This window comes from Dreissena polymorpha, chromosome 1 (genome assembly GCF_020536995.1).
Source record: "Dreissena polymorpha isolate Duluth1 chromosome 1, UMN_Dpol_1.0, whole genome shotgun sequence".
NCBI lineage: Eukaryota > Metazoa > Mollusca > Bivalvia > Myida > Dreissenidae > Dreissena > Dreissena polymorpha.
Genome location: NC_068355.1, coordinates 178,254,629 through 178,277,359, shown reverse-complemented (window position 1 = coordinate 178,277,359; position 22,731 = coordinate 178,254,629). Strand labels below are relative to the sequence as shown.

The 22,731-nt window shown below is 35.1% G+C and overlaps 1 protein-coding gene and 1 long non-coding RNA gene across 8 annotated transcripts in view; one reads left to right on the top strand and one right to left on the bottom strand.

Annotated features, from left to right (window-relative positions):
* LOC127862989 (polypeptide N-acetylgalactosaminyltransferase 13-like) overlaps positions 1-13,875 on the bottom strand; it is a 41,821-nt gene extending 27,946 nt beyond the window's left edge. For both annotated transcript variants that reach the window (XM_052402293.1, XM_052402304.1), the window contains exons 1-3: positions 13,741-13,875; positions 9,753-9,980; positions 3,166-3,288 (exon numbers count right to left, since the gene is read on the bottom strand). In XM_052402293.1, the coding sequence (XP_052258253.1) occupies positions 3,166-3,288; positions 9,753-9,951 (322 nt within the window). In that variant the 5' untranslated portion in view covers positions 9,952-9,980; positions 13,741-13,875. The remainder of the gene's footprint in view (positions 1-3,165; positions 3,289-9,752; positions 9,981-13,740) is intronic.
* The window catches only part of LOC127863114 (uncharacterized), a 62,014-nt gene extending 43,950 nt beyond the window's left edge, over positions 1-18,064 (top strand). For 4 of the 6 annotated variants that reach the window (XR_008040939.1, XR_008040937.1, XR_008040927.1 and 1 more), the window contains 4 exons: positions 13,161-13,199; positions 14,828-14,950; positions 16,964-17,073; positions 17,540-18,064. This is a non-coding gene — a long non-coding RNA (uncharacterized LOC127863114). The remainder of the gene's footprint in view (positions 1-13,160; positions 13,200-14,827; positions 14,951-16,963; positions 17,074-17,539) is intronic. The other 2 variants (XR_008040919.1, XR_008040924.1) reach the window with 2 other exon arrangements.
* The last annotated feature ends 4,667 nt before the right edge of the window (positions 18,065-22,731 follow it).

Genomic DNA, 22,731 nt, shown 5'->3' with positions numbered 1-22,731 from the left:
AAATTGACATCGTCCCCCGGCCCCAGTACATAAATATAGTTGAAAACATTTCCCATTATTAGATCTACACCTGCAACTTTATTAAGGACTTTGACTTTAATACGTGTTAAATGTGTTTAAGAACAAAAAGGACAGAGACAAGCCTCTTTTGATGAGTTATAGACATTGAAATGAACAGTTTTTATTTTTTCCCCTAATATGTCTCTTTCGCACTCTTTTTTCCCCTTTCACACAGCATCCAGCGTCTTCCCCTTTTTTTAAAACCCCCCCTGATATTCTAAGTATAAAAGGGGCAATAATTATAATAAAATGCTTGATAGAGTTGTCTGCTCTTGTTTATAGGTTGGGGTGATGTTGGTAAACAAGTATGCAAAATATGAAAGCAATATGTCAAGGGACAATGAAAATAAATGGGGTAGTACGAAAACTTAAACATTTGCTGCATATTCTAAGTGGAAAAGGGGCCATAATTATGACAAAATGCTTGATAGAGTTGTCTGCTCTTGTTTATAGGTTGGGGTCATGTTGGTAAACAAGTATGCAAAATATGAAAGCAATATGTCAAGGGACAATGAAAATGATTGGGGTAGTACGAAAACTTTAACATTTGCACGCTAACGCAGACGCTCACGCCAACGTGAGTAGGAGAGCTCCACTATATATATTTTATATATAATAGTCGAGCTAAAAATGAAGATTGAGCGCAAAAGTTTAGTATCTTATATACAAATGTGGAGCAGATACAACAATTTTCCAATAACCCTTGAACGATATTTTTTTCTCCGATGCTTGGAAAAATAGGCCATGCATGCTCAGCCAAAATAACTTTTATAAGATTTATCCGACAAAAATATGATCAAATTGTTGTGACCTTGTAACAAAATTGTAACAGATACATCACTTGATGATATCCATTAGTGGGAGCAGTGGTCTAATGGTAGGACGCTGGCTTAGGGATCAAGAGGTCCCGGGTTCGAATCCCGCCCTAACCACTGGAATTTCCTTGAGCAAGAAATGTATCCCACATCTGCTCCTCTCCACCCAGGTGTATAAATGGGTAACTGTGAAGGAAATAAGCCAATGTGCCGTGGCTGCATACTGCGCCAAGATGTTAACGGACGACTTGTGACTCAGTGATCAGGGAAAAATATGTAAAGCGCCTTTGAACGCACCCGTGAGTATGAAAAAGGGCGCTATATAAAAAAAATAAAAAATAAATCCATTAGTAATACAATACGATTGCAATAAGATAAGCTAGCTCTGGGACATTCAGGATTTGAATTTCTCATCTTGTTTTTACGGCTGTGTTGGTACTACATCTAGTTACTTCATTATCAATTTATTGATGTATCTTTTTCAACTGCAGATCATCATTAAACAAAACAATAATATTGTCAACATTGCGTATTGGAAATGGTGTGCTGCCTAGCTACCAGATCGCCACCTAAGAGACCAAGTACTGGTTCTACCCACGAAACAGACTTGCGAGCGTTTCAATAAGCCTTGGACTTTTGATGCAATTAAGCTCAAATAAATAGGTCTACAATAAACTACCAATTATTTCACAGTTTCTTAGTCATTTTTCTGGTTTGAATACAAATTAAGCTTTCTTTTTTGTATACATGTAGGTGACTTAATTTATTTTTGAAAATTATATTATTGCCAACATGAGAACAAATAAAAATATGCTAACTCACTTACATTTCCAGCATCACTAGCAACTAACGTTACATAGGATAAATAAATGGGAGGAAAATCAGGTTATATTCAGTGTTCTCCAGAAGCATCGGCAGCCGGGGATTTCATTCTATCAACATGTAGATGCAGGCTATTTTCCCTAAATATCAATTGAAATGGAGCAAATACACCAGTTTTATTGCTTAGTCGCCGGCTACTTTAAAAATATAACTGGCTTCTGAAATTTTTCTAGAGAACACTGTAATATTGCTTCAGGTAGTATTCAACCAATATTAAACATTACAGATTAGAAGCAGAGTCAGTTTAGTTACTAAATACTGTAAAATCATGTCTATTTTTCGGCGTGAAATTTAGTGTTTTTCACAAATGACCAAAACAATTGTTGATTTACATGTAAGATTTTGAAAATAAAGAGAAATTTTCCAGGTAATTTTCAGAAATGTTTGTTTTAAATATGTGGACAGGTCAACTTGCGAAATCAACAAAAATTAATGTCTAACAAATAATAATGATTTTACAGTATTAAACAAAACACCATGCTAATTTGAAGAATTGGAAAGCCCGATGAATGTTGTCAAGGGATTATTGCAGAGGGATTGTTGTCAAGGGATTATTGCAGAGGGATTGTTGTCAAGGGATTGTTGCAGGTTCTCAAGGGAGTATTGGCCGAGGGGGGGGGGGGGGGGATTGTTTTGCAGACACCCTTGTCTCTTTACTGGCAAGCTGCTTTGGAAGGGGTCTATAAAGGAAAGATCTATAGTAACAGAGCACTGATTTATGCTCCTTTTTTCTGTCACCCCCATCCCTACTTTGGACAAGTCAAAACAAAACATGTAAGTCTATTGAAATACAATATATTTTTTGTAAATGTTTTTATGTTAAATGAAAAGATTTTATTTTACCAGTTTAAGTCTTTAATATTTGTGGATATTGCTAATTAAAAGATTATAAATGCTTAAAAAAATAATCTTGATTATTACAAACAATATAATACATTGGATTAAGCAAATTATTGCAAAATGTCAGCACAATAGATCCAACATGTCCTGCTTCCCCATTTCAGCAGCACAATATTCCTTTAGGGATTTCCTTTGACTTTCAGACAGAAAAACAGATGGACAAAAACAGTGTTGTTTTTTTAATCGCATTCTTTGACGACATTAATTGCCCCATAACAAATCTCAAAAGGTATATAATTTTCCAAATGACAGCCCTAGTTCCCACATGAAGATTTACCAAAAAAGTTTATTCTCAATTTTTAAGCATTTGTTAACAAAACAAACACACAACACCAATTTCCCCCATGTTAGATAAAATAATGCGATTTTTTCCAAATTTAAAGGGTTTCGGCCCCATTCCCAAAATGGTGGAAAAAAGAACACTGTTAAGTCTAAGGAAATCCCTGGCCTTTACTGCTCCTAGATCTTTCCCATAGTCTAGCATAATTGGGATATCTAAAAATAGTACCTGGAATAAAATCAGGCAGTTTATGTGGCTTTGGGGGCTCTTTTGGTTTGGGCATTTTTGTCGGTGTTATGTATTTGATGCGGGTGGGTGGAATGCCTGCTGGTTCGTCCGGGGCGACAGGCTCTGATAAACAACAGAATGTGCTGAATAATGGAGTCATCGATATTAGCACAACTCCTCGAGCTGGCCTTGTTAAGATAGGTGCAAAGAGTTCATCAGTTTTTGAAATCCAGGAGTTAAATGACCCTGTACTTGAAATTTTCAAAATACTTAAGTCTTGAAAATTTGTCTCTGAATCTTTGTTGCTTACTCCACAAATGTTGATTTGTATAAATTTCAGTAACATTCTTAACAAAATTGTCATATGATAGGTTATACACTATGCACCATGTATTGTGGCATTTACATGTAATATACTTTAGTAAACAATATCACCTATTTATCATTGTTATAGATAAACAGATATGCTTGACCAGCTGAAAAACAGTTTGTTTTTAATATGTGACTAGAAAACCGGTTGTTATGGTTCATAAAAAAATTATTAATATTGATGCTATAGAAATATTTCCGTGACCAATAGAAATATACATGGTTTTAAAACATGTCAACACAGGGGGGGATATATCCTTGATATGGAAAGTAATGCAATGCTTAACTGGAATTGTGGAAGATGTGGGGTGTATATCAATGTCTCTTGTGAGTGTTTTGTGCAACAATTATTGTGGAAGATGTGGGGTGTATATCAATGTCTCTTGTGAGTGTTTTGTGCAACAATTATTGTGGAAGATGTGGGGTGTATATCAATGTCTCTTGTGAGTGTTTTGTGCAACAATTATTGTGGAAGATGTGGGGGATGTATATCAATGTCTCTTGTGAGTATTTGTGCAACAATTATAACTAAAACAAGAGCTGTCCCATGACAGACTATTCTTCCTTGTATATACAAGTCATGTACTGGGAAAATCAGACTTGATGGATGTATGTGAAGTTTTGTCCCAGATAAGCCTGTGCATTCAACATTGGCAAATCAGGGATGACACTTTGGATCTTAACTGGATTTTGTTAAGAAGAGCCTCACTTTACCAAAAAATTCCATTAGAGCGGAAAGTGTCAGGGACAACACTTAAGGTCGCCGTGGTGTAATGGATATGGTGTCCGCCTAGCGACCGGGAGGTCACGGGTTCAATCCCCACCATGGGAGCCTTCTTTAGATCTCCCCCAAAGACACCAAGTACTGGTTCTAGGCCCAGGAAACGGACTCGAGAGCATTAATATAAGCCTTAGGCTTTCAATGCAATCAAGCTAAAATAAATAGGTTTAAACTAACACTTACGCTCACGCATTAAGCACAGTTTTCACAGTATGATGCTCATAAAATATAAAATGTCATTTTTCTTTCAGTCACCTGATATACGCTAGCAACAAATCAAATTCAGTGCAATACCTCAAATCAAACTCAAGTTATTGAGTGCAATTTTCTAAATATTTTTAGTAAGAAAACTTCACCCAACTGGCTCCAAATGCTCTCCTTTGCTAGATCAGCACAAAAGCTACCTTAAAGGGGCCTTTTCACAGATTTTGGCATTTTTTAACTTATTCATTAAATGCTTTATATCGATAAATGTAAACATTGGATCGTAAAAGCTCCAGTAAAAAATCAAGAATAAAATTAAAAAAAGGAAAAGAACATTGCCCGGAACAGGATTCGAACCAGTGACCCCTGGAGTCCTGCCAGAGTCCTGAAGTAAAAACGCTCTAGCCTCCTGAGCTATTCCGCCGAGTACACGTACTAGACGTATTTTATACCTTATATAAGCAATCTTCGTAGTTTCACAAAATTTAACGACAAAAACAGAACTCTCCAAATTATTCAATCGTTTCGCGTTGCAACGCTTTATAATTTTTAGGTTTTAAAATCGTCAAAAGATGCATATAATGGCTATATTAGACCATGGTAAATGTTCAGTATTACTGTTTCCTCACAATTATCATAACTAAAACGAAAATTTGCGAATCTGAAACAACTTTTTTCAATTTTGTCAATTTACCAAAGCGTGAAAAGATCCCTTTAACACAAAATATCACAAATCTGTAGGAGAAACAGGGATATGGAGAGGTTACACACAAAATATCACAAATCTGTAGGAGAAACAGCGATATGGAGTAGTTACACACAAAATATCACAAATCTGTAGGAGAAACAGCGATATGGAGTAGTTACACACAAAATATCACAAATCTGTAGGAGAAACAGCGATATGCAGTAGTTACACACAAAATATCACAAATCTGTAGGAGAAACAGCGATATGCAGTAGTTACACACAAACATTAAACTGATTTTTAAAGTCAAAATAAGGGCATACAAAAAGGAGGGCGGGACAACATGGATATGATACAGTACAGCCAACGCGGAACAAACATAATCCTCAGTCACGCCACGGCAAGAATCGTTAGTACGCGGCGGCCGCCTCGTGTGTGTTCACGGGGCGCAGAGGCACGGGGCATCGATCCGCACAAGGACGCCGAGTACTTTCGCGGAGTAAATCCGCCGCGTACGTTTGCAGCGGACTGTGTGAAAAGATATACACCTACATGTACATTTGTGTATTATAGAAACCTAGATTTACGCTACTTTCATAGTTATTATTTTCACCTTTTAATAAGCGATATGGCACGTAATGTTCTTTAACAAATTATCGTTGATTTAATTACGCACAATGTTAATGTTTCGTTTAATTTTCAAATGAGCTTTATTAAATTTGTAATCCGAAACACGCATTCGAATTTTAATGCTAATGCAACATTAACAAATTCTAGCGTCAAATAAACAGTGCTAAAATATCCTTTTCCTCCATAAAAAGCGCGCGAAAATTATGCAGACATGTAGAACGTCGCATGGAAAGTTTTGGTGTATTATGTGATGTATAACACATGAATGATTTACGCGTGTTCAGTGGGGAAAAAAACGCCCCGATTGGATGTTATTTCATCACATCTTTAAATAGTAACAAATGCCGAAATTTATTTGATACTTAAGAATAATTGCGAATGTGTGTGTGTCTTGAGCACTATTATCGTAAATATTTACCGGAATTCGTTTAAAACTGGAATATACGGGATTATCGGGTAATGATTAGCGATATCAACTGTATAATATAAACAAAATGAAACAACTTTATATACGCATAGTCAAACAATAGTTATAATAAGCTGATCATTAACAAAAGAACAATTAAGTGTTGATTATTGATGTGGCTTCAAACTGCCAATTGTCTCAGCCAAAATATAATAGCAAAAACAACAAGCAATTATAAAGCCACCATCTGCTGGAGCCTTGACCACTTCTAGGTGCGAAAACAGATGCCTGGTCTCCTTGATGTCTCGATATGAAAGGGAAAATAATTGTACATAATTACATGACCTTGTTTATGTGTGAAATACATACACTACGGGCGGGAAACAAACTTACTTGGCCAGACACATTAAATATGCTTATATGGTAATACATGTTGACATAAAAATAAAACCCAAAACAAATATGTTTGTTGATCGTTTAATATAATATAAAGACAATAATCATACCGCTCAATAAACGCACACAAAGTAACTTAAAGTACTTTAGCCGATTCTAAAAATGACAAGGGTAAATGATTATTGCAATTTTATTAATACATATCCGTGATAGTGCTGCAACAATATACCGGTATATCGGTATATATCGCAATACGCAATCCGCATATTGTATTGCGATACGATTTTTGTCATACCGGTACGAAAATTTTACAAACATGCATCTACATTTCGTTCAGAAAAGCCATCCAAAATAATGATATCAAGGTAAACAAAACAAAGCGGTATTTTGTAAAAATTAATTGTTACGTAAAAATGGCATTCTAAAAAGTCTATTATACAGAGTAGCATTGTTACATGGGAGCATTCATTCTATGCTTTTAAACGAATTATCGTTGAATTAATAACGCACAACTAAATGTTTCGTTCGATTCTGAAATGAGCATTATTAAATTTGTAATCCGAATTTCGGAAACATGCTTCCGAAATGTAATGCTAACGCGACAATAAAAAAAAGTACTTTATTCTTTTTCTCAATAAAAAGCGAAAGCGCGCAAAAATTATACAGACATGTAGAACGTCGCGTGCAAAGTGTGGGTGTATTTGTGTTGTATAATACGGGAACATCACGTCAGGCGATTTACGCGTGTTCAGAGGAAAAAAAAAACGCCCGATTGGAAGTTATTTCTTCACATCTTTAAATAGTAACAAATGCCAAAATGTATTTGATATTTAAGAAAATTGGTGAATGTTTGTGTTTTGTGTTATTCTTGAGCATTTTTATAGTAAACATTTACCAGAATTTGCTTTAAAACTGGAATATACGGGATTATCGGGTAATTGGCGAGTTATAATTTTGGTACAAGTAAGCAATATATTGCGATATATTGCAATACGGGTTTTTGAGCTGACAATATATCGCAATACACTTTTTGGCGTATTGTTGCAGCACTAATCCGTGATAATCGTGTTTTGTTTTTATAAATTCGATTTTTTTTTATTTGCATTCTTTAAAAACAATTATTATTTCTATCCGGATTACAGCAATTTCTTTAAAAACCGAAAAGCAATCACTAAACACAAAACACCAGCATGCTTTTTTGTTAACTATTTAACTATTTTGAATACGGGCACATTAAATTAATTATGATTTTAAATATAATAATTGTTCTTTTAATATTTTTTTTACTAACTAATCATTTAAAAAAGATTTTGATTTGAAGATGCGCATCGACTCGGCGTCATGTTGCGGATCACGGCTTGCCTCAGCATGTCTCGGCGGACAGATGCGAAGCTTCACTGCGAAATGCGACTTGCCGCCGCATACTGATGCGTCTTCAACAGCCGACTCAGCATCGCCTCGTTGCGCCTTGCCGCCGCGGATCGCGAAATATGTTTGTTCCGCCTTGGCTGTACTATATCTGCCTATCCACCAGAAGGTCACAGGTCCAAATCCAAATGTAAAGTGTTCTTTCTACCTACCAAAGATGCTAAGCACTGGTTCTGCCCAGAAATTTAGCTTAAGAGCGTCTCAAAAATCAGTTGAATACCTGCCTTAGAAAAATTGATAAGAAGATGTTGTATATCTGCCTTAACGAGAGCATAATGCTGACACAAACATTTGGATGAGTAGAAAAGCTTGGATAATTCCCTGAGTAATCAAGCTCGAAACTGACCACTGTAGCCATTTCAAAGCAAGCAAGAGAAAACAAATAAACCCAGATAAATAATATATATTTAAGTCTTTTCTGCCTATAACCAAACCAAAACATTAATGCAAAAAGCACAAAATGCAAAGTTGAAATCTTAAATCATAAAACACAGAACTGAACCATATAACTGAAGCCCTGTTCTGCAGAAAAGTAAAGCATTTACAAGGTTACAACAGCAATACTACAGAAGAGACTCACATAAAACAAACAAAAATAAAGGTTCTCCCATGTCTGTGTGCTCCATTCTTTGTATCCATGATTTTACCAATTATTAATCCCTGATTGCATTAACCACTTATCCCTGAATGTTTCAATCATCCACCCGTGGTTGTATAAATCACAAATCAAGCGTCCATATTCAAATGTGCAAACAGAATTATATATTATACATTAGTATCATAATGTATTGATCAACCCTAATAAATAGCAATAGCACTTGTCAAGTGCCAAAATTAATTGAATTTATACAAAGGTTCAACAGAGAATATCAAAACAAACCATGCACCAAAAAACAGGACCAAATAAAGTTGACTTGTAATGAGAACCATGTATTATGTGCAGTTTTAAAGCCCCAAATTTCAATTTCAAAAGATGGTGCACTTCATAAATCGATACAAGGCTATTCTGAGTACTAATTTGCGAAAAATTCATTGTGCTATCCTAAATATCCATAATTGACACCATGTTTGGCATTAAATGTTCTGCTGTGTGTTATACATGGGTTGCGCGTTATAACATGATAAAGAACGGTACTAGCTACAACAATCTCCTGATTAATTAGACCGGTAAAACAACCAAAATTGATGTTAAATCAATAACAGCCAGGGACCTGGATTCAACCTACATAACCTGGAGATAAGATAACAACTTACATATGTCCCAGACATCAATGAAGAAGAGGTGCCAATACACTGTGTTTATAAAAAGGCAGGAAAATAATTCATGTTATGTGATCATATCAATCAACTAATCCATCTCAGTCAAATTGAAAACTTGATAGTCGATGACTGTATTTGGAGCTTCCTGTGTTTGCATGTCTATGTCCATGTGTCTGTTTCTAGGGAAATATTTCCAGAGTTGATCGCCAAATAGTTTTTCCTTTTTCCAATCATATATTTATACGAAATCAAATAGTTCTCCATTTTGCAGAGATATCGGAGATACATGTGAACCATGTATTGATAATGAAGACCAACGTCAAAAACCAAGTCAAACAACTGCATGGACCAGAATGTCTTTAGGAAGTATTCAGGGGAGATAAACAACTAAAATGTCTAATTGAAGAACATGGAATATTGAATACCTTTTGGTAAAATCCTCTGCAACAACGACTCCTCAGATTTTTTGACTGGTTTCTCATTGTTATTTGTGTTCTGACAGTCAACGGACGCGTGCGTGGCACAGTCTGTGTAGTACATGAGTAGGACGACATCAAGCAGGAACCAGACAAGGGACGTGGCCAGGATTATCTTGCAGTACTGAAGTTTCAATCGACTCACCATGGTTATTCTAGACGGTGGTTAATTTTAGCCTGCAAGACAGAAGAATTTTGCTATATCCAAGTCATCAGCACCTTACAAAAATAAAAAATTACAGCAAACAGTGAAAATACACAAACTATCAGGAGAGAAATTCTTCTAAAAAGCATGAATTGATTAATACTGAGATAATCACCTTTGAACAGTAAATACATGTACAAAGCATTTGGGGTTAAAATAAATAGGGTTAAACTTTAAACTAAACAATAAGTGCTTTGACAATAGTTTGTACGCTTTCATGTGCGTGTACAGGGTTCGACATTAACTTTTTTTACAGCCAGACCATCGGACCAGCTCCTCTTAAAATGTACTAGCCCGAATATGATGTCTACTAGACCATAAATGACATAACAAATAAACACAATTGTGTCGTGTAACTGTTTAATCAATTATTTATCAGTAAATAATTAGTGAACACAAGAAAGTCATTTTGATGCAAAGAGTAAAAAATAAAATAAAACTATTTAACAACATAAATTGTTTGTTATAATTTCACTGTTTATCACCAGTTAAATAAATGATGTCTGTACAGCAGGTGACATTTATTCAAGGTCATCAAATTCTGGCCTCCTTGACCGCTGTGCTCCATGCAACCACAGCTCCAAGGCCCTTTTTCCAGCATAATCTGTGTCAGTTTTACCGTCGGATTCTTCTTTATTAACTTATTTGTCGGATCAAAATCCAATCTTGAACAAAGCCATTCTTTAAATAACATTCTCTCGTCTGCTACGCCAAAATGTTTACATTGATGATACCGATTGTCAATAGAAGTCGTAAAAACATGATGTAAAGTTCTAAGACACTTCAGAAAATCATTAATATTCATGACAACTTGACCAATGGAAACAAGCAATTTCTGCGGGAAGCTCTCATTCGCGTCTAAAAATAGCGATGAATCATGTGAATTCTCCGCGTTTATTTATATACGCTAGTTTTGTTCTGATGTAAATAACGGATACGAGAGTTATTTTACACATTAAGAGAAAAAGGTTTTCGGTTAGGTATAGTTATATGAATCAGTATAGATTTGTTATGTACGACCGGTCGGACAAGCTAGCTCGCAGTTTTACTAGCCCGACCACCGATCTTACTAGACAATGTCTGTCGGACGTGCCTTAGTGTCGAACCCTGGTGTATGTGTTATTAAATGGCGCGATTAGTCATTTTTGGCTCGTGTACTACTTATATGTACCCCGGGTACTCTTAAGTTTACTTGCAGGTCAGCACATAAGGTAGTCGTGAAGACTCAGCGATGACCTGTAAATAAACTCTGACATTCACACACTCTTAAGTATACTTACATGTACCCTGGGAATGGTAAATATACTTAAACGTAACCGGTCTATATTAGACTGTTCACAAGTTGTTTTCCTGCCCAAAATCTGATGCCGTAAAACGCTCTACTGATGACCGTAAAACAGTATGGTTTATCTTAAACAAACTTTTCTTAAAAAAAAATGCATCAACATGCTTTTTGAGTATGCCTTGTAGTTCACACAAAAATTCCTCAAACTTTGTCAATTTGTATCCATTATGGTCAGGTATTGTCAGCTGACACCAAGAGGGTATTTTTAAAGTCTTTACAGGGCAAATATGCAGGAGGTATAGGTCGAATATATGTCCAAAACTACAGTACAGGCACTGCGTACTTAAACAAAAACGCCTGTCTGTGGTGTTAACTTTTCCCTATGGGTGACAATTCACGGGGGGCGGACACGCTACTGACCTCGGTGTTCGGCGAACACCTGAATCGCCGCGATTGCACGATATCGTAAGCGGGAACACCCGTGATTACCGCGATGCTGCGCACCTGTCTGCAAGAGTCATTCACGCGTTTTAAATGTTAATGTAAAAAAGAAAATCATATACTACATGTAGATATTACATGTATGTGCACATGTATGCGTACTTAAAGTCAGACAGTACATAAAGTCAGAAACATAAATAAAGCGTTAAGATGATCAATACTATTAACTCTTATGGTGTTAATCAATGCAATTGCCATTTTTAACAACAAATACCGAGTTTCAAAGAAATCAAGAGAGTATTAAATCATTTATTTACTTGTGTCCGACTTTAAGTACTGTCCGAATTTACGTATTGCATCCGTATGTTACGACACTTGTGTGCAGTCAGTATACAATACAATAATTGTTTCAATAATGAAGGAACTGATACAGCATAACGGTAACGATACAGCGTATTTAAATGATATTTTAGTAAGAGGAAATGTCAATGCTGAATAATTCGCGAGATACCCCGGTACTTAAGTTGAAATTCACAACAAAACTTTTAGTGGAAATTAAATGATCTCAATGTTTACCCCCTACAAAAATTTTATTTACAAATAAATACACCCACACCAATTTTCGCGCTCTTTTAATCAGAACAAAGAAATTCATTTATTTCATGTAGAATTTGTAACCTAAAATAGCTGTACACGATGCATTCAAACAGTGTCAGGTGATTTACACATGTTGCAATACAACGGTCCTGATTGGGAGCTTATTTCATCATACCAAAGTTTAAATAGAATCATATACCGAAATTCATTCGACACTTTCGAAAAATTTCAAACGTTTGTGTTTATGACTCTTATCGTCTTTATTACCCACCCATAATTTGATTTTAAAAATGGAAATCGGGCATATATGGGATTATCGAGTAATGGATAAAGATGGAAAAAGTTGCATGTATGTGATTAAGACAGTTGACACGTATGTATCGGGAAATCCAGAGACTCGGGATAATACGATTACTACAATCAGTATGTAAGGTATGGAAAGTACTACTAAATAAACTTTTTTGTGTTATTAAGGAACACCCTATGAACAGGAAATAGCTGATAATAGATCTGAGGAATAACAATATTGACCTGTTTTTCTCGCATTTTTGATCAGCAAAACAATGGTGACCTGGTCAAATCTTTTTTCCATAAAAACTGCATAATGTGGGAACGTTCTATCACATAATTTCCCACGATCTATATAGCCACGACTCTAAAAGAACCCAAAACTCAACAAGACACTACCATACATCAATTTTTTAACATCGTGATTTTTTATGTAGTCTATAACGATGTAAAGCAGATGTCAAATACTTGTTCTGTTCTGAATTTCAACATAAAAAGTCAACAAGAATAGTGTGTTGAAACATCGTCTTGTTTTTTATAGTGTGCATGAGAAGAATAACTTCTGAAGGCTGCCGTTCAGGTAAATTTAATGTGTTTTTAAATTAATTAATAGCTTTCCTCCTTTGTCACGAACGACGTCAGTTTAGTGATGCAAATTGTTCAGCTGCAGAGAACTGCGATTGTGTTTATGAAGGGGTGCATATGGACTCCCAGAGCCGTCAAAGCAAAAATTATCAAAGGTTCTGGGGGTCAGTTTATATGGGCTAGTCCCAAACAAGCCCTAAAAGTCACTTTGTTTTATTGAGACCAATATCTCATTTAAATATATAAACAATTTTCAATCAACTAAGATCTTTTTTTAGTTACTGAAATATTGAATTATTCAAATTAATGACCACGTGTCTGTTACAAAACAAGACTGTCACAATAAATTACAGGGACAGAAAACAATGTCACTTGTGAAGTTGTGTCGTGACACTGACAATAATTTTTGACACTCGCTTTCTAAGTGTTTTAATAAAAATATTCAATAAAAATGGATGGCACTCTTCTATGGTTATAATTTCGTATAAACGGACTTATTTGTACACATCATTTCCATAAATAAAAGTGCTATATACCTCAAAAAATCCTTCAAATGAGGCTTTCGTTTACATTCACAACTCTCCACGTCTCAAAACCGGAAATGATTCTTCACTACTTTCACACTAATAATTTGATCGTTATCGACACGTCGAAAGTTGGCATTCCTTTCGTAGCAGAACGAAAGTATGTTTAAACGTTTTAACGATCATATTCTTTAATGCACAAGTACGTAAACTCCTATATGAGAGCTTTATAAAGTTGTGCTATTAATATCCGAGGATAAACTCTACAATAGATTGTTTTTAAACCATTGTTTATAAATCAAACAAACTGTTAGATTGTTAATAAATAACCGTGTGTCGGTTTTAGTTCTTATTTTTATATATTAATACAATTCCATATACAATTTTAAAGACAATAACAAACGAGTTATATGCTAAAAACTTAAACGTGATTTTTAATTTAACAAATTATTAATGCATTAAAAATATGATCACATATTTGAGCAACAGTTTGAATAAATCATTACCCATACATGTACTTCGAGTCAATCTCTTGCATGTCGGATTCATCCATTCCATAGTTAGAGCATGCGTTAGAGCAACTTTAATAGAATATTGACTTTGGGTTTTCGGTACATTGCAACCAAATTATGAAAACGTTGTTGTTTTATTTGTTTTTGCTGGTGTTGTTGTTTTTCACATAAAAATATGTCTCGCATATCTAATATCTGATTTGTCTTGCTAATAAATTGCCGTCCGAAAATAGTGAAATTTTCATATTTAATTCAATTGTAAATAAATAAACAAGTGTTTTTATAGATAAAAGCCTCGTTCTGGGAAAACAGGGCTTAACGCATGTGCGTAAAGTGTTGTCCAGAAAAGCCTTACATTCCGCACAGGCTAATTAGGGACGACACTTTCCGAAAAAACAGGATTTTATCTAAGAAGAGATTTCCTTTCAACGAAAAATACAAAAAAAGGGAATAGTGCGAACTGCACAGGCTAATCGATCTTGGACTACAGTGAAAGCCCTGCATTGAGCCCCGTTTTTTCCAAGAGCGCGTCTTATATTTGTTCAACTGCACGTCTTTTTTTAATATCTCTAACTCACACCAATAAGTCGACGCTCAATATAGATCGATGGGCAATAAATATGACGCTGAATGAGGATCAGAGACAGCCAGCGCCCGACCGCATTTCTGAACTAACTGGAAAAATAAGGAGGAGCGAATAAATAAACCAGGTAGGCTTAATATAGTATGTATAAATCTTTCTCATCGATTGTTTGAAAATATAATGAAAACAATGTTGAAATTGAAGAGACTGCAGGAGTCGTAATAACTCGTTATTTTAATAACGAATGCAAGCTGCTTCTTCTGATGTTATTGCTGCTGATAATTACGATAATAATAATAACCACGATAATGAAGCTGAATACGAAGATAATGGTGGTGCTGGTGGTGCTGGTGGTGATGATGTCGATGATAATGATGATGATGATATTTCACGAAATTATCATGAAACTAATGGATAAATACGTAACATAATAAAAACATAAGATAGCGATAGAAATAAAATATATAATTCAAGGTAACGAATCAAACGATGAAAGTAATGCGGAACTCTGTCAAAAGTTTTCCGCTAATAACCATAATAAGATACAAGAAATATCTTATCCAAAGGTTTATGTACATGTATTGTATTTATCACATAAACTTGAACTTTATGCAAATCATTCAAATTATAGTGATCTATAATGTTTGAATTGTCATTATAGCCATAATGATCTCAAAGGTTATGTATTGTCACTCAAATTATAGTGATCTTCAAGGTTATATGTTGTCATTCAAATTATAGTGATCGAAAAGGTAGTGGCTTTTCATTCAAATTAAAGTAATCTAAAGGGTTATGTATTGTTCTTCAAATTAAATTAATCTAAAGGGTTATGTATTGTTATTCAAATTAAATTAATCTAAAGGGTTATGTATTGTTCTTCAAATTAAATTAATCTAAAGGGTTATGTATTGTTCTTCAAATTAAATTAATCTAAAGGGTTATGTATTGTTCTTCAAATTAAAGTAATCTAAAGGGTTATGTATTGTTCTTTAAATTAAATTAATCTAAAGGGTTATGTATTGTTCTTCAAATTAAAGTAATCTAAAGGGTTATGTATTGTTCTTCAAATTAAATTAATCTAAAGGGTTATGTATTGTTCTTCAAATTAAAGTAATCTAAAGGGTTATGTATTGTTATTCAAATTAAAGTAATCTAAAGGGTTATGTATTGTTATTCAAATTAAAGTAATCTAAAGGGTTATGTATTGTTATTAAAATTAAAGTAATCTAAAGGGTTTTGTAGTGTTCTTCAAATTAAATTAATCTAAAGGGTTATGTATTGTTATTGAAATTAAAGTAATCTAAAGGGTTATGTATTGTTGTTGAAATTAAAGTAATCTAAAGGGTTATGTATTGTTATTGAAATTAAAGTAATCTAAAGGGTTAATCTCACATTGTAGTTAATATATGTGACCACAGTAAACAGTTGTTTAGTACATAGTGATAAACTGAATTTGGGACGACACTTTACCCCCATGCTTTAAGACCCGATTTTCCTGAACGCGGGTCATATTGTTGTGAAAAAGTTGACAGACGCAACATTTTCATAAGGGTAAATATAATCAAATTAGCTATGTTGCAATTAAGCTCTACGTACTAAGCGATACCTTTTACAATGGATGATCTATTTTTGAGGTTCGCACGGTAATAACAAAAATATCCCAGTTTCTTTTCATCAAAATGGAGATGGAATAGAGTATAAGCTGTAAGTCGATTTCGATTTAATTATGTTCTTTGATGCTTCAAAAAACACCATGCAAACGGATATTGATGGGAAATTGCGTCATTAAATTTACGCATTTTATTAGACTTAAACATTAGAATCATTTAACCAGTTTCCTTGGTGTTATGTATTGGCTACCCCTCGTGTTAGGGCTTTAACCCATGTATGCCTTGCTTCTAGAAAAAAGGCATTGGCAAACAGCGTAGACCCAGATGAGACGCCGCATGATTCGCTGTTTGCTTAAAGTAATTTGTGTAAGAAATATTCTAAAAATATAAATAAATATACGAGACATCCCTAATTTTGTAAATAAATTGATCAAATTTAGAAGGATGGGAGAGTCCACTAGGCTTCAATGGGTTAATGCGAGTGATGATGAGTTTGCAAAATGTGTTAAATATGCCTTTCACTGTTCCAGTCGGAGACTCCAGACAAGATGGACGGACTGGTAGGAGTGCGCATGCTCGTTGTTACTCTGCTCCTGAGTCACGTGACTGCGGTGCCATTTGGCCAAACCGGTTGGAACAGGTCAGACACGCGGAAATAATTGTTGTCAATCATGATAATTTATTGATTGCACGAACATTAATCATAAATCATACATGTGTTTCTCGAAAAGTTATTTAATGTGCTTAATGAATAAACAATCGGCGATATTATCAGTGAACGCAAATCTTTTATAAATTAAATAGATATGAGCCTTGTTCTGAGAAAACTGGGCATAATGCATGTGCGTAAAGTGTCGTCCCAGATTAGCCTGTGCAGTTTGCACAGGCTAATCAGGGACGACAATTTCCGCCTTAATTTGATTTTTGCTAACAAGAGATTTTATTTTAACGAAAAATGTCATAAGAACGAAAAGTGTCGTTCCTGATTAGCCTGTGCGAACTGCACAGGCTAATCTGAGACGATACTTTACACACATGCATTTTGCCCGGTTTTCTCAGAACACGACACATATAATAAACATCTTTTAACTTTATACATGGATTAGGTTTATCTACGGCCAAGATTTTTTCAAGAACGCGCTGCTTTTCCCACGTTGGCGGAGCGCAACGGACTACCTTATTAAGAGAGACGGTGGACCACGTTGGAGGAGCGCAACGGACTACCTTATCAACAGAAACGATGGACGAGAAAGCAACAGAGCGGGGAACGAACCTATTAGTGGCGTTCGCAACTTTGACTGGAGCAGGGTATTCCATAGAATCAGTGAGCGCGAAAAAGTTGGACGTAGAGACAGGAAAAGCTACGCTTTAAGGTGGGCCTTTATCGAGCCTACCGACCCTAGGTTTTTCAACAGCAGGCATCCATCGACGCAGAATGTACATGCACCGTAAAATCGACATAGATAACTTAAATATACGAGCAGAAAGTTTTGTGTTTCGTTCTACTGTGAGATTTGTCCTAACAACTAAACTAAACAACACAACAACAACAACAGAGACGCATCTAGTATATGTTCCATGTATATTGGAAAGCATTGGCAAAATAGGCTAAAATAAATACTAGAAAATTACCATAATGTGTAGACGTGCAATGTATTTATTTATTTATAATGTTTTGATGGTTGAGCGAAAAAAAATGGGTATGTTAATTCATTTATTTACAAAAAGTATTAGCACAGGATGTCAAATGGGAAGTGTCGCATATAATTTGATGATATGTTGCTAAATAATGTGTACCCCATATGTGAGTTAAATCTTTGAATGCTGATTGTTACCTACTTCAAAAAGAACATTTAATTTGTTTCCACAGACGTCGCTTGAAAACATAGGGTACGTAGGTCGGATAAATGTTTTTTATTGTGTTATATTCACATCAATTCCCTATTTAAATAATAATATGCAATAACATGCAGAAATCTCAGCATCTATGTGACGGTTATACACACTTTTCGCACTCCACATTTTCAAAATAAAATTCTACTACGATTTGCAACTTGTTATATGTAGACAAAGAAGAAAGATGTGTGTGGTATATTCTGGGCGGAGCTTTGTGAAAGAAGTTCTGAATTTTCAAAGAAATTGTTTAGTTAAAATGCACGTGGTTTAACTGGCGATCTAGCAATTATACACAAAGGGAACCTTGAGCTTCGCCAGCAGGAGGTAACTCGTGCTAGAACAAACGGTTATTTATTTGTGGCGATGAACTAATGGGCAAAAGACAACATATGAAAATGACAACTATACAACAAGCATACACAAATAAACAAAACTGGGAGTCACCGCCTAAGAATGGTCGATGTAAACGCCTAGCGTCTAGAAAAAAGGCCTTAGCAAACAGCGTAGACCCAGATGAGACGCCGCATGATGCGGGGTCTCATCAGGGTCTGCGCTGTTTGCTTAAACGAATTTCTGTAAGAAATTTTTTAAATAAAGAAATAAATTTACTAGACATCCATTATTTTGGAAATAAATTGATCCAATTTAGAAGGATGGAAGAGTCCACTCAGCATAAATGGGTTAAGGATCGATCTCCACACAGAGTTGTCGTTCCTCACATGCAATCTCTGCCATCACAAGAAAATCCATCCAGATTTGGTAGAATTGTATTTTAGTGATTTAAATATTATATTATGAAAAGTAGCATAATTTTATTCTACATTTTGAAAATAGTGTATAAATTAAGATTCATAATAAAACAATTATAATTACGTAAACTAACAAAAGTAAAAATAACAACGGTAAAATTATTGTACAACGTGGCTAGGCTATCATCACGTGGTTGGTTATGAAGGCAGGGATTTGATCAAGCTATGCTGGTTCCCGTCAAACTTCTGCGCGGAGGTTGGTAAATGACTGGGCGTTAAAACCGTTTTTTTATGCTTCAAATCTCACATTTAACCCAGAATTATTCACAAAACATTTACGTGCAAATAAAAATAAAGGGACATTACCACAGATTTTGGCATGTATTGAAGTTTGTCATGAAATGCTATAAACTGATAAATGTAAACTTTTGAACTAAATTGCTTTAGGAAAAAAACACAAGAATAACATTAAAGAATGAAAATTCTACTCCTCAACTGGGCACTTACCACTGACCCTTGGAGTAAAAGTCTAGCATTTAAACCACTCCGCCACCCGTGCTCACATATACATTATGTATACTGCTGCATTTTATGCTTTATTTAAAAAAATCCCCGTTGTGCCGCAAAATGTAACGATGCCATCAGAACTGCCAATATTATTTAATAGTTTCGCGTTTGTAACGCTTAACAATTTTAAGGGTTTTAAATCGTCAACAGATGCACACAATGTTTATGTTCGTGAAAAGTAAATGTAAAGTATTAACATGCCCTCGTAAATATCTAACATCTAAAATATATAACTACAACGAAAAGTGACTAATCTGAAACATTTTTTCGGCGTAAGCTGAATAAGCCAGCTTTTCACCCTGACTTGACCTTTGTAAGTGTCCAATAATACTCAAATAAAATTTCCCGCGGCTAGGTACGAATGAATACACTTCATTTATTCCATTGGCTGATTTGAGTATAACACCAGAACATTGGAAACATATCCGCGTCTTTGTAACACTGTTTTACTGCATGAAACAATTTTATCTCTAATAAAAAGGCCCAATAGATAGAACAGTTTTACAATCAATTTTCGACATAAATACAGTTTGTGCGTTCACCTTTTATTTTCAGAGAATTACCAGCGCAAAAGCGTTTAACTAAAGGCTATGTTGTCATATTTAGTACTTACTTGCATTGCATTTCAACCCGCGAGGTTTCGGGTCAACACGCGGTCATTTTGTGAAAGTCAGAGTTTATATACAGTTCATCACCGGAGTTCGCAAAAGGGGTTGCGATCATTGTGTCTTACTGACAATAACGTAGTGACTGTAATGCATTGCATTCCAATCCGCAAGGTATCAAGGTCAGTTTGCGGTCAGTTGCAGAAATCTTTATATAAACGCCGTCTCGTAAACTTTGTGCACTTGAAGTCTGTTTTGATCAGAAAGATACTAAATAAAGATATTCGGCGACATTATTGTGGTATGTCAATCATCGATTTTTAATATGGTTTCAAAATTTGCATGATAAGGACCAATTTTGATAAAATTAATTAGAAATATTTATCCATTTAGATCAGTTTATTAAGCATGACCACAATAATTCGCTATACTATAATTATGCAATTAAATGAGATTCGAGTATTGCCGGCTGACCTATATGCACTCGTTTATTTTCATGTTTCTTGTGTTTTTCTATTCTGTAAATATAGATATCTGAGTAATGATATCACATAAAGCAAAATAAGCCACGAAATCTGGCGCAACACCCCGTAATTGATTTGCTTATGATGTAGCTAACAACTGCGCAGAAAAAAGGCATCCGCTACTTTTTATCTCATAGAGATAACTTTTGATCGTTCATAAACATCGACCACAATCAACGCCGTATATCTTTTTTAAAGATATTTCTTGTTTGTTAATATTGTCAATTTATCACACCGTGTAAAGGTCCCTGTAATCTCATAGCGTCACGATTCCAATGACCTTGAATAGCAATATAAAGGGAATACGTGTCAATGTAATTACCATTTTACTACTTAATAGTTGGATACAAACCGGAGCACCAGAATTATAATTTCTGATGCACTATGGTCTAATTCCTACGCTTCGGAACTCCTGACCTTCGGTTATAGTGCATAAACCGTCGCTTAGCAGGAAATTATTTCTTAAAGGGACCTTTTCACGTTTGGGTAAGTTGCCAACAAAAAAATTTGATTCGCAAATTTTCATTTTAGTTATGATATTTGTGAGAGAGCAGTAATATTGAACATTTAACATGCGCTAAAATGTCCATTACTAGTATATACATCTTTTGAAAATAATTCGGGAGGCGGAAAACTACAACGGGCGAGGCATGGTTTGGTATTGCGCAAGGGGGGATTAGAGGGTTAGGGTAAGGGTTTGGGTTAGTGTTAGGGGTCGGGTTAGGGTTTGGGTTAGCCTAAACCCAACCCTAACCCTAACCCGACCCCTAATCCTAACCCTTACCCTAACCCTTTTTTGGGGTTATCACCCCTGACCATGCCTCGCCCGTTGTAGTTTTCCGCCTCCCGAAAATAATAAAGCGTTTCAAATGCGAAACGGTTGAATAATTTGGAGAGTTCTGTTGTAATCGTAATATTTTGTGACACTACGAGAATTGCTTATATACAATATAAAAATGATCACTGTTTGAGCACGGATGGCCGGGTGGTTTTCGTGCCAGACTTTTACTCCAAGGGTCCGTGCTTCGAGCCTTGCGGAGGTTTACCTTTTTCTTTCGTTAATTTAATTCTTGTGTTTCTACTTGAGCTATGTAGTTCCAATATTAATATTTATTATCAATTTAAAGCATTTAACGAAAAACTTTAATACATGCCGAATTCTGTGAAGAGGTTTCTTTAACTAACGTGGCAACAATTATTATTTATGGATTTTTTATTTCTATAGTTTCTTAAAATTACCACCACGGCCTATGGTGTCGACATTATTCGTCATCTAAACGACATTATTAAACACAAAACGCTATTGAATACATATTTATGTTTAATCAGTTCTTTTCGTTCGACATATAAGATGAAAAAAAGTTTTACAAACTATATGTTGACATTTATAGCAAATGCCGTATGAAATAACATTATATTGTTCGTTCGGTTCATTAATTCAATTATGAATTCATTTCCTGTCTATTTGCATGCGTTAATGAAGTAGAATGTATTATGACCTTTCGGATGTTTTTCACTCGAGCTTATAATTGCATTGATGCTGATCATATGAAAGCGGAATCTTTATTAATAAATTTCCGCATTTAAGTGATGTACATGGTATGGTAATCATTTTTTTTTTTGAAATTTGCAATCAATGCAAAAAATACCGTAGTATGATACTTCTAAATTTGCCCATAATACTTTGATATACGTGGCAAAAATTTGCAGTATTATGTAAAACAATGAAGAAAGAAATCATGAAGCGAACAATGAACCCATGTACGATAAAAGAAAGTTCCTCGAGGGATTTTCGTGGGATGAAATGTAGAGAACAACAATTCTAAACTCTTAGCACGAGATATGGGCCGTGCACCGTGAACAGGGGGTTTAATGAACGTGCGTAAAGTGTCGTTCCAGATTAACCTGTGCCGTCCGCACAGGCTAATCAGGGACAACACTTTCCGCCTTAATTGGA